The sequence below is a fragment of the Rosa rugosa genome, chromosome 1 (genome assembly GCF_958449725.1).
Source record: "Rosa rugosa chromosome 1, drRosRugo1.1, whole genome shotgun sequence".
In the NCBI taxonomy this organism is placed as follows: Eukaryota; Viridiplantae; Streptophyta; class Magnoliopsida; order Rosales; family Rosaceae; genus Rosa; species Rosa rugosa.
The window spans coordinates 16,946,471-16,959,773 of record NC_084820.1 but is presented as its reverse complement, the minus strand read 5'-3'; the positions used below and the strand labels follow the sequence as shown (position 1 = coordinate 16,959,773).

The 13,303-nt window shown below is 36.3% G+C and overlaps 1 protein-coding gene across 1 annotated transcript; it reads right to left on the bottom strand.

Moving 5' to 3' along the window:
• Positions 1 to 10,155: 10,155 nt before the first annotated feature.
• LOC133721456 (probable indole-3-acetic acid-amido synthetase GH3.1) lies at positions 10,156 to 12,645 on the bottom strand. Its single transcript, XM_062148081.1, has 3 exons — positions 12,222 to 12,645; positions 11,994 to 12,095; positions 10,156 to 11,837 (listed from the first exon to the last, which is right to left on the bottom strand). Exons 1-3 carry the CDS (start codon positions 12,539 to 12,541, stop codon positions 10,460 to 10,462), a joined length of 1,800 nt encoding a protein of 599 aa, XP_062004065.1. The 5' UTR covers positions 12,542 to 12,645; the 3' UTR covers positions 10,156 to 10,459.
• Between the last annotated feature and the right edge of the window lie 658 nt (positions 12,646 to 13,303).

Here is a 13,303-nt window from a genome sequence, read left to right as displayed (position 1 = left end):
GATATATAAATATAGGTTTATAAGTGTAACTAAGTTTGACCTAGTTGATCGAATTCGAAACGAGAACCAAATTGGCTGGATTTTCTACAACCACCATAAAACATTACAATCTCTCCATCGAGCGGTTGGTTTCTCCATATTCATCTTCCACTTCATGGTTGCTTTAGAATGGACCTCAACAATTTAAATGCAATGTATAAGTCATACAACTTTATGAGGCAAATTGGTATAGGCCAACGTATTTGTAATCAAAATTAAAATGGATTAGTTTCAGTTTACCCCCTGAGGTTTGGGGGTGTCATCATTTCACCCCCTGTACTTTCAATTTTGAATTTTTACCCCCTAAACTTTCCAATTTCAATCAGCCGGGTCCAATTTCTACTATTCCGTCCAAATTGGACGTTAAGTTTGACTTTTGAGGGCTAAAATGGTCATTTCAACATAAAAAGATATTAAAAAAAAAAAATTCTGTTTTTTAGTTTTTTTTTCTGTTTCTTTTTTTTTTTATACTTTTATTTATTTATTATTTTGTCTTCAACCTATACACCACAAGTTATAATAGGTTTATAAAAACAAAAAAATACTCTAGGTGGTTGAAAGCCGCTCGCTGGTCTACGATATTTGTGATATATCTATGATAAAGTAAAGAATTTTAGGATATATCCCCAATAAAGTGAAGAAATATTTGTAAAAAATAATTTTACACTTTATCTGTAAATAAATATCTGTAAAAAATGATTTTACACAAATATTTATTCACTTTATTGGGGATATACAGATATTTACAGATAAAGTGTAAAATCATTTTTTACAAATATTTCTTCACTTTATTGGGGATATAACATAAAATTCTTCAATTTATTGGAGATATATCACAAATATCATAGACAAAAAATGATTTTACACCGATATTTCTTCACTTTATTGGGGATATACAGATATTTATTTACAGATAAAGTGTAAAATTATTTTTTACAAATATTTCTTCACTTTATTGGGGATATATCCTAAAATTCTTTACTTTATCAGAGATATATCACAAATATCGTAGACTAGCGAGCGGCTTTCAACTACCTATAGTATTTTTTTGTTTTTATAACCCTATTGTAACTTGTGGTGTATAGGTTGAAGAAAAAATAATAAATTAAAAAAGTAAAAAAAAAAAAAAAAACAGAAAAAAAAACTTAAAACAGAATTTTTTTAAAAAATTTTTACTTTTTTTTTTATTTTTTATGGTGAAATGACCATTTCAGCCCTCAAAAGTCAAACTTAACGTCTAATTTGGACGAAATAGTAGAAATTGGACACGGCTGATTGAAATTGGAAAGTTTAGGGGGTAAAAATTCAAAATTGAAAGTACAGGGGGTGAAATGATGACACTCCCAAACCTCAGGGGGGTAAACTGAAATTAATCCAATTAAAATTTTTATCTTATGTCCACGCACATCCATCGATGAAATATTTACAAACGTGATGTAAAAAAATAATCACGTTTCGCGGTCGTCACACCATCGATCAACCAAGAAAACATACAAGTGACTACAGTTGACCAATTCGATCGGGTTCAAAACTATGGTGAAATTGACTAAATTTTTAACCAGACTCATAATTTATTGTAATAATCACATCCAACGGTAGGTTTTCCCAGTTTCTTTGAATTAATAGAGGTTGCTCTTTGGAGTGTGATAGGAACATAATTATGTGATAATAATGTTGTTAATTCCCATATTTACTTTGTTAGTTTATCTTATTTTCTGGTTAATTTAGTTTTTTTATGTTTATTAGGTTTTCCGAAGCAAGTAAAGAAATAAGAGCAAAAGGAAGGATATCAACCAATCTCAAACCTGTCTCAGTTTCGTTTTCTTTCTGTCCTCTGTTTTGACGTATTTATTTAATATAGTAAATCAACTCCAAAATTCACCAATTTTTTTTTGCTGGACTCCTTGTGTGTCTAGTACATCTCTGTAAATTTTCGTGTTTTTCTGGGTTGTTTTGGTTAGGTTTTTAGTTTGTTTTTCGATTGCTGTTTAGTAGGAACTGCAGTCACGTTTTGTGACTTTTGTTGAAGCTTTTAGTTTAACTTAATCCTCTACGGGAGACCCTGATTTCCCTACACTACAATCGACATATTCTAATAAGGAAAATCAATAGCTTTAAATTTAGCTATCAGAGTGTATGATATATAAATATAGATTTATAAAAAATTAGTGTCTTTAAAGATTTATTTATTAAAAAAGCCCGCAAGGTCCGGCCCGGTCCTGCCCGAAAAAGCCCGCAAGGCCCGCTTTATATGGACGGGCTTGGATACTTCAATTTACAATAAAGCCCGACCCGGCCCTGCCCGTTGACGAGGCCTAGAAAGACAAACCATCATCAAGTTTGAATCATATGATCTTAGTAATGAATAGCCTTCGGGTTGCGGGAGATAAAAATTTGCGTGTTTTATGTGGAATTAGCTAGATTCGATACGAGTCATACAACTAGTGTATAACCTGTCGGTGAGCTGTGACCTGTTGATAAATTATATAATTCCAACATTGTAAAAGTCTAGAGTTTGACTCTTACGAGTATATTTTTTTTTGACTTTGTCAAGGGGAACCCAAAGACTTCCTAGACCCAATATAAACCCCTTCGGCGCATGTGAAATGCTCCAACTGTGCATTGCAGCACAGTGTCTGGCCACTTTGACAGCTTCGGGGTTCGAACCTAGGTTGGGGAGCACACTCAACTAGTCAAAAATCACTAGACCACTTGCAGTGGTTCTCTTACGAGTATATGTAAGAGTGGGGTGGGCTAAAAGATTTTTTTTTTTTTTTTAAATACAACTAGTGTATAATTACTTAATAAATGAGCAATCCGTCAAATAAATTGAAATGCTAATGTGGCTAACATTTTCCCAAATTCGGTTAACTTTTGACAGGCATAACTCTAAACTTCCGCACAAATTGAGGTCCTCCTCAAAAGGAGTAGCCTTAAGGCGGCAAAAGGAGAAAGCTCATAACAATTATGCAAAGTGCTTGCGGTGATTATGTTTATAATGTCAGAGAAGAGAAAGATTGTGACGGCAGCTGTGGTTTGACATAGAAGCGGATGGACTGCCGCCTAAAGTTGTAAAGCCAATTAACAATACCAACAGAATGGGACAAGTACATATGCTACTGTTCTGCTCTGTTTTTATTGAGCATTGGACTTCATATAAGTTGGGGCTTACTTTTGCGATGCTTTTGATAAAAGCACTTTTCTGCATGCTCTTCTAGTAAACAAAAGTGAATGACAAGCTGCAAAGCTCTTGAAGCAGATTCAGATGCTCCACAGGCCGGCCATGGTTGAACAGTAGCTAGAACTGCATGTCCCCAATAATTGGCTTAGAGCTATAGACAGTTTCTGAAGTATATGGAAATTATATTATATCCTATTCCTTAATCAAAGAGCAATCATCGATCTACAGTAGTGAATAATATGATACTTGTGAGGAGTTATAGCAAATTTGTAATTCTATATTTAGGATTGATATTGACGGAGTTAAAATTTTGTCATCAAGCAAATGAAAATATAACAAATTGATGTAGGAAATTTGAAGTGACGGTATCTCTTGTCTCTTCTTAACTTATGAAAGGTTTATTTGGGTTAATTCAAAACTGTTGCGTTAATATTCGAGTGTTTGCAGATTCATGCAAGAAGAAAAAACTAAACATAGAAGTGGAGTTTAAGGAAGCTTATTAATTACTTATGTATCCCTTAACTACTTTTACCAAAGTGCTTCTTTCTTTTCTGGAAGGCGCACACCAACTTTTCACCCTTCATCTTCTTTCGCTGCTGCACACAAAAAAAACTTACTGAACTACTCAATTATGTCTCATCGTTATTGTCATTGTTTTCTTTTTCTTTTTCTTTTATGCACTACTCGATCAATTACATTCCTTTTTCTTTTTGAAAGGGCTAAACTCCTCATCATTCAAAGTCGACATACCCAAATAGCTAGTTTACTGGCAGCTTCATTATTAATTGTACATTATTTGCAGGGGATCGATATATATAGCTCAAAAAGCAGAGATAGCTAGAGAAAGAACAAGAGCAACAAATGGTTGCAGTAAAACACTGGAAGAATAATAGCATAAAAAGCAGTAATTCTATTGGTCATTTTTATAAAAGCCAACTAAAGAAGCAGCTTTAGCTGCTGAGCATGCAATCCAGTTGTACATAACATCTGAAATAGAAACCGTACAATAATGTCCTTGAATATGGCTTGGCAATAATGCTTTTCTCTTTTGTTTAATTACCCGAAAAAAAGAAAAGAGCTTTCCACCTTTTTCTGTATGAGCTTGCAAACCATACACCAGTAGATTCAAAACTGGTTTTTTCTTTCATAATTTTCATTAAAAACATAATCTATATTTGTGAACTATATATTCTCCATTGAGTGACATGCTTTGTATTAAACAAATGCATGATGCAGATATGTATATTTGTCTCTTGTGTGTATAGCGATTATCACAGCGTGAAACGCATCAAATACATTCATTCATTTCGGTTGGATCTATATACTTCAGCTATATCCAAGCTTTGGCTCCACTAAATTATAGGTGTGATTTGTTTTTTTTTTTTCGACTAGGCAAAATAATATAGGTGTTATTTGTTAATAATTGCTATCACTATACATAGGTATGGTGTACTGGTGTGATGCAGTTGTTTAATTTGTCTTTAAGTAATTGTACACAGAATCACATTTTAATTAGTACACTGAAAATCCAAGTTGCTTACAGTCTTACACTAGGGTTTTAACTAATTGTTAGGTCGAGTATATAACTTTTTTTTTTTTTTAATTAATATTCATCCCATCCCTCTGCCACAGACCAACGTCTTATATATGTATTGCACAGAATCAAGTTAAGAAAGACTTTCTATAAATTCAACAGTATCACATTACAATCATCACATAATGCAACAGAAGATTATGGTTGTCTCCTTGACTATCTCACTTCGTATTTTACAAAATTAATCCAAAGTTAGTTAAATAAATAATCAGTACGTGATGCAATGCATTCGATCAAACTAATGAGTGATGATCGAGTTTGCTTTGGAACTTTGTGGCCGGATTGTGTTTACCATTACTCCATTAGGGTTAAACCTTTAAGCCTTTTTAGCCACCGACCAACACAATTCTGTTAGTGGTCAATTATATTCACTTTAGCTAGAGTCTAGAGACATATTGATTATTCACCTCTTTATTGTTACCTATTCAAGAAACTAAAAGAGGAGCGCATATAGATTGTGTTGGTGTTAACAATTGGACAACCCTTGTGTTAACTCATATCCATAAAGGAAAATGATTTGTGGCCTCAATGAGGCCTAAGATTTGTGGCCTCAATCTTAGGTGTCATGTCATGTCACCTACACACATCAACTATTTGTCAAATCATGCTATGTAACTTTTGAGAAAAATACTATTTTATCCTTCCAAAATCTAATGACTATGTTATTTTGGCTTTCTAAAAAATATTTTAGTTTTTTTTTTTTTTGTATTTTTTCTTTGGGAGCTTCTATTCATACCTCCAAAATTGGTATTTAGATCTCTCACTTTTTCCAAGTAATAGTTGACTTTGTCAACTCATGTTAAATTACCAATAAAGACACAAATAAGGAAAAAAAAAAAATCTCTTCTTATCTCTACGAACAGTAATAGTCTTCAACTTGGAAAAAATTTTCTCCTCCAATTTAAACCCTAAAATATATATTGCCAAATGTTATTTAACGTTGAAGTCAAAATTTTCTGAATTTGACTTTGTCTTGATAAAGTGATAAACTTCCTTGCTCACATAGCTGACAATTTACAAGATCTATCACTGCATTATAAAAAAAAATAAAAAATAAAAGGAGAGAAAATGGGAAATACAAAGACACAAACCCTACTCATTCTGAATGCAATCAAACATGTGAACGAGTGGCGACAAAAAGCAGTACTCTAGCACGTTTATATGACAAATGCAGTAATGGGTAGTTGTCCACAAGATCTTCCCGCACATCATCAGTGCAGAGCAATTTTATGTGGAACTATTCTATAGATATGATGAAAAATTCGACCATCTGATATAAATTTATGGAGAATGTACTAGACTCATGGTTGATTATTGTAATTTCCTCCACTATCCCATACATATCTAAAACAAAAGGACCATGCATGTTCATTTCAAGCTGCTATGGAAACAAGTAGGAGAGAATCAGTTTAGGGACAATGACACCTAAATGCAATGAAATTTATACGAGATGATGAGCAAACATGAAATTGTTGCCTACGCTAACCAAGAGTCGACAATTCATTGAAAAAATGCTAGCACCTCTGTTACTTGTATATGGAGGATGAACTTCCAAAAAAAAAAAAAAAATTGCTGCAATTCCAAATCTTCAAAAACTGAAGGAGATCCAACTACTGATTTTTGAAAGTATGAATAGAATCTAAAAAAAGAAAGGTCTTTTATTGATTTTATTGGATGATGGGCATTATAGGAATATTAGAGAGGTGTAGTTAGCAAATTGGTTATTTGTAAAAGTAAGTTGGAGGTCTATTAAGTAGGGAGGTCGAAATGCCAAATTTGGAGGTATGAATAGAAGCTCCCTTTTTCTTTTCATTACACTCATGCTTAGATTTCAATAACAATTTTTTTCTCCAATCAAGAATAGAAAATTTTCATGTAATTCAGTCAATGGATTTGCACATACATTCGATCACAATAGATTTGCTTAACACATGTATATGAATTCAACATTTGTTGGATTCTTATAAATTTTGAAAATATATATAGTGTGAAAAATACATATTCATACGATTATATATACATTCTTTTGTTCATTTTTTCTCTTTATGTAGCTAGGGTTTAAATGTTATTTTTGAGTTCCCCCCCCCCCCCCCCCATATATTTAGATTGTAGATGATAATTAATGGCTGCTACTAACATGAAATTTTTTCTTACCTTTTAATTTAGACATATGTATTTTCCAAAATCAATTTATTAATGCTAGTTTTTTGGATGAAATTAATCAATGTTTGGAAAGAAAAGTTAATGCCTATTTCTTGACACCTAATTCAATATATTAACACTATTTGGAAAGAAAACTTATAGGAAAGAATTTAATTAAATTAAGGAAAATATTGGTCAAATAATTTGTAGACATATCTCTTAAATTAATACATAATTAATAGCTTATCTTTTTTTTTCGTCACCTAATTAAATTTATTATTGTAATTAATTCACCCCCTAACATCTAAAAGGAAGTATAAAATGGTAGAGTTGGTGTTGCAATAGTATGATGTGGCAAGATATATTATGTGGAATTAAAAATAAAATTTATATTTGCTTACATGACACCTAGGATTTGAGGCCACAAATCTTAGGCCTCATTGAGGCCCTATATCATTGCCCATCCATTAATTAATAATACATCATCATCAACCTCATGAAAGATAAACGAGTATAGGTGGGGCACTCAATCATTAAGGTGCAAGATAGCCTGTGAAATTAAACTCATGAAATGTATACTAATTTACTAATTAGCTAGCTCGATTGTGATGAGGATCGAATTAACAGAAGACTAGCATATACTTGCAACAAACAAACAATACCCACCCGCTAAAAGTTTTTTGATGTGATTCCAAACCAATAGTACCTGAAACACGGACTGATTAGCGTCATAACAAATGTGTATCTCTAAATTAATTTATGAACATGGAAGTATCAACACTTTAGATATATATGTTGGTGTATAGCACGTGCACTAACATCATATCCTTGCACGAGGCCCTTGGCTATTCATATTCTTGTCAATTATGTGTAAACTAAGCTAGCATAAGATTCATAAATATTTAACGTGTAAATTAATTTCTTCCATTAGTTTTGAATATATACTAACTTGGTGTATGTAAAATATGGACGTAGTTAGGCAGACTTGCACGAAAAGGATGGAGTGTTTTAGCTGGGTTCCTACCTAAAGAGTCTTGCATAAGATATATAAATACGTACTATATACGCAGTAGGTTCAGAATTATAAGAGGTGATCGATCTAGGTAGTAGGTAGATTGACCCAAGAGTTTGGTTTCAAATTGATGGTGCCAAAGAATATATCAACTCATGTACGAACTTGATCGTAAATGCTCCTCTTAGCTAGAAAGGTTTTATCTCGACTATTGACATAGAAATGGCGGAACCGAAAGCAGAAAAATTAAGGGAAAATACATCATGGAACTTGAATTAATTAGGATAGACTAGCACGAAAGGTGAATTAGTTATGTGTTTGATTGAGCCCCTTTTTGGTCCAAATTAGCATGTATTAAAAAAATATTGTCACATCATTTGAGATCTACAAGCATCGTTCTCTCACCGTTTTAAAATCTCAATTTGTAAAAGTCCTTATCACTTAAGCATTGCCTCTTGCGTTCATGCTAGTAAAAGCAGAACGTACAATTTAATTAAAACACATATAGGTCCAAATCCTATATATTAAGAGACGTGATAATGCTTCTAAGAGATAACTGGAGTAGTTTCCCACTTGTGCAAGAGATCGATGACAACGCGATCCATGTCTGAATTGAACTCGCCAAACTTGTCTCTAGTTGGTCTTACGCACTAATCATCATATGTAAACTAAGTACATCCAATCTCATTACGGTGCCTAATTAATTGAGAACCTCAAATCAGAGTATTAGTATAAGGATAAAAGATATGCTGGAGGTTTGATCCATCTTCATTACAAATACGGTTTTATCATATATACATGCATCAGATACGAAATCTGAATAACTGATCAATGTCGTATCGGAACTTATCTTCCGCCCACTACTTTTGGGTCTCCATCAAATTTCAATAGAAAAATAACTATGTGGCGTGCAGATGATTTTTTTTTTCTTTTCCAAAAACACTAGTCAGTTCTATCATTTCCCTACTTGCCCTATGTTGACATATAACAATATTTACCAAAGTTTAAGAAGTTAACGAAAAAATTAAAATAAAAAATGAACAAAACAAGTAGCATATATGAGAAACCCAAGTAAATATTCATGTTCAATTGCAACTCCAATCAATATGCTAACTACATATATTCAGCATAAGAAACTGAATTAGTTAAAAGTCATACCTTCATAAGAGAGAGAGAGTTTAATAATGCATCATATTCAGATAAGGCATATAGTACTAGTTTAAGTAAGATTTTTATGTGACGATGAGCTTTGCTGACCATGGCTTCATCTCTCAGAGAAAGAAAAGCAATATGAGAATATTTATGAGACTAGTGAATAGTGATTTCGATGAAATGAGTCATTACCATGCACTATGTATTCTTGTGAAAAAAGTGAAGTACTTCTGGTAAGGAGAATACATATTGCTTAGACATTTCGAGTAATATATTGAGCTGTCATGCTTAAGCCTCTATATATTCACATGATGGTAGGCCCTAATAATTTAAAGATAAATGTAGGTTCTTATACTCAAGATGGATCTTTCTTTCATGTATTACTGATATTGTTAATATGGTTTAACATTTTAATTAATCAGAACCGTTAATTTCCAGAAGACACCCATCATTTTCAAATCGAGCAGCATCGATCTTGCCATGCATGACAGGCCATTCACAGCACACCTCTCCATCCTAAACTTCATGACTGCATCGACATATAAGCTGGAGAACACAAACCCTAGCGTTCAACGTAGGGACGATTAGGTAATTTCAGGCCAATCACTATTTTTGTCAATAATGTCAAAGAATCGCCCCCATATGTATGAAACTGCTCGTGATATGCTTCCAAACAAAAAGAAATCTAAGAGAGGTTAGCTAGTTGTTAATCACTCACTCATTAACTTACAGTCATGATCACCTGGTCACCTACTGACCAAATATTATTTGGTCAGTCACCGTTCGATTGACATCGGACGGTTGACAGTTAAGTGATGAAATCTGAGATGAGAGCTGTCAACCGTCTGATCTCAATCGAACGGTGACTGATCAAATGATATTTGGTCAGTAGGTGACCATGTGAACGGGGCCGCATTAACTTAATAATTATCAATATCTAGTTGATTACCACCCAGTCACCCAGAGAGAGGAATAATTAGCACGTGCACTAAAATCCATGCAAGTAAATCAATCCCACAGATCGTAGTCATCATATCTTAACATAAACAATAATATTACACGCATTTGATTCATCAATAGATTAATTTACATATTGTGAACCGGATCGGACCGGTACATCAGCACCAACTCCTACACTTTTTTCCCTCAACTTTAAAGAGAAAGCTGATCATGGAAAAGCAAAGACAAAGATACCATTGGACAAGCAAACACATATCATCAGATTACTTCAACTTATTACACAGACAGACAAAGAAATATCATATAAGAAAAGACACTTTTAAAAAGCTTAGAATTGCCAAAGCAAGCCCCTGTCCTTTCCCTTTCTTATCTTCTACCTTCAATGGCGTCGCTCCGGGGTCCAATGTGGCAGCGCCGGGCTGAAGTGCACCGATTCAACCCTAGAGTCCAGCAACTCCATGATGGGTGAGAAGTTCACGCACCTCGGCGCCTTGTACTGATTAATCGATGCGCCGCGGGAAATGGCGTAGTCCATGAGCTCCTCGAATGTGCCACTCTTCACAACCCTAATTTCGAGCGGCCCGATTGTTTTGTCAGACACTCGGTATTGCCGGTACACAGAGTTTAGGGACTCCTCCATGACAAGGCAGCACCGGTCAAGAACCTCGTGGCTTGGGGCACTGATAGACGGGTCCTTCACCATCAACTCCCAGTAAATGACGTAATGTCCTGGGAATGTTTTGGTGTCGGCGTAGCTTGTGTACTCCACCACAGAAGTGTTGAATTCATGGAGGAGTTCGGTGGCGTTGTCAATGCCTTTTTGGAGCTCCGCCTCGTCGGTTTTGTCGGCGTCAATGCTCAGCAAAACGTTCTTCCTCCTCACAAACCGGAACTGTGGCGCGGCGTTGTAGAAGCCGGTGACTTGGAGAATGTCTCCGACTCTGTAACGGCACAGTCCAGCGTATGTGGAAATGACCAACTCGTATTCTTTTCCGACTTCCAGGTCAGCAAGCTCTAAGAGCCTTGGAGGTGACTTTTTGGACAGAGGAGGAGCAGATGGATCGTGTGGAATGAACTCGAAATAGCCCATCATCGGCATGATGGTGTATGACACTTCAGAAGGGTCGCACATCGGCTTAAGGTTCAGGCCAAAATAGCATTCAGAAGAAGCGTACATTGTGCAAGCCTTGGGTAGGCTATTGCTGTAGTAATCCAGTGTTGGAATGTACTGAGCCATTGCACCGGTGACTATCACATCGAGGTACTTCGTGTTGGGCCAAATCCTGGGGATTATCCCCTCCCAATTCTCTCCTTCACACTCCTTTTTGATGAACTCCGCCAGCTCCGCGTCGGGTTTCAAAAGCTCCACCATCTTCTCCCGGATAGAAGCATCTGTGATTTTAGGGTTTAGAATTCCGGTTTTGATGTCTTCGGCTAGTTGTTGCCAGTTGAGCTGAAGGAAACGGATGGCTCGGAGTAGGCCGGAGGCGAAGACCGCCCCTACGCGGAGGACTTGCTCGCGCATGATGAGGCCGCAAAGCATTTGGGCGTACATGCTTTGAAACGAGTCGGAGCAGAGAATGGCTTCGTTGGGGCTGGTGTAGACATTGTAGGGGTCGTACGGCCTGGTCTTGAAGTGCTCGCTCTTGTAGTAACTCGTCAAAACCGGACGGGCTAATAGCCCGCCGGGAGTCTTGGTCTCGGCCTTGATGAACAAAAAGTACAATCCCTTTCCCTTGTCCAAGTCGGGCACGTAACTACAAAAATCAACAGAAAATTCGAAAATCAGTTGCAAACCAATTAATTGCTCATAAAGTTTATCAACGAAAAATTAACTGCACACGAAACTTGAGCAAAAGAAGTTAATTGCAGCCAACAAAAGCATGGAAATAGTCAAGGGATTAAGGATTTACAGATTCATCACGGGCTGGAGCAAGCTGTACAGTAGCGTGCGACGGTCCAATTCTTCGTGAATCGTAGGCATCAGTTTTCTCTCACCGGCTGAAGTCCCAGAACTGCATGCAAATCATAATTAAATTTGATGAGCAAACACTACATTATATTAAACATCCATGAAAAAAATAATTAAAAAGAAAAAGAAAAAGAAAAAGAAAAAGAAAAAGAAGGTTCTAGTTAATTACCTGGTAAGGAATTCAGAGATGGGATGAGAGCTCAAGATGGGAGAGCGGTCACCATTAGCGATACGTTGAATCTCAGGCTGAAGATCTTCATACGTGACCACCGGGATTTTGGACTTGAACGTGTCACGGTCAGTCGCTCCGTTGAGGCCGAAACGCTTCAGGTACTCGGTTTCGGCGTTTCGGCTGAGAATCTCAGTGAGAACCCTCTCCTGCACAGCGTCAGTGTTTTTGGTCGTCTCCTCTATGAACTGAAGCGCCTTGGCGTCCTTCTCGGTGGCTGGTGGGCCCAGAGGGGATGAAGTTACTGAATCAATGGCCATGATCGAATCTGGTGAAAGGAAATGAAAACGATGAAGATGATGGTGAAGCTATCAGAGGAAGAAGATGAAGGAGATTGGTGCTGGTGGTGTGGTGCAGACCATTGTGGAGGAGGAGGGTTTATATAGGGAGATCGCATTACGTTGACGTCCATGAGTGCCACGCGGACAGCCGGACCAATTGTTACTTGGACGGACTCTGACGGATACAAGTTGGTCATAGCAGACAGTAGAAACATTTCTGTCCCAGAAACTGTCGGCTACTCTGAGAACACCCGGGCCCACATCCACGTCAAATGGCTCAACGGAGCCAGACATGTGGTCCCGGCCGGAGCTGCCATGTCATCTTAGGGTTTCGTCGGGGCCCACCACGAGAGCGACGAGACCGGGTTGTTGGTTTCATTTTGAAAACTATAGCTGCCGGCGAAGAGAGTAGTGTTGGAGATGGGGGAGAACCCTAAAAGGCTAAGAGACCTAAGGAAAATTAAACTAATTACTTAATTAGCGTTCTTAATTATTTTAATTAGTGGGGTGGCTTAAAATGGTGATTAAGATAATCACGTGAAGATGACTTTAATGATTTTGATTTGGGGGTTGGCCGGGTTAGGGAGGGGTTTTTGATTTCTACTTGTTAGAAATGTCTAACTAGGCTTTTGTATGTGGTAAAATATTTTAATTAATTTTAATTAGAGGGTTCATTAGGGTAGGTGAAGATGTTTTGCATTTTTTGTACGTCATGACAGTTGCATGACAACAACATTGTTT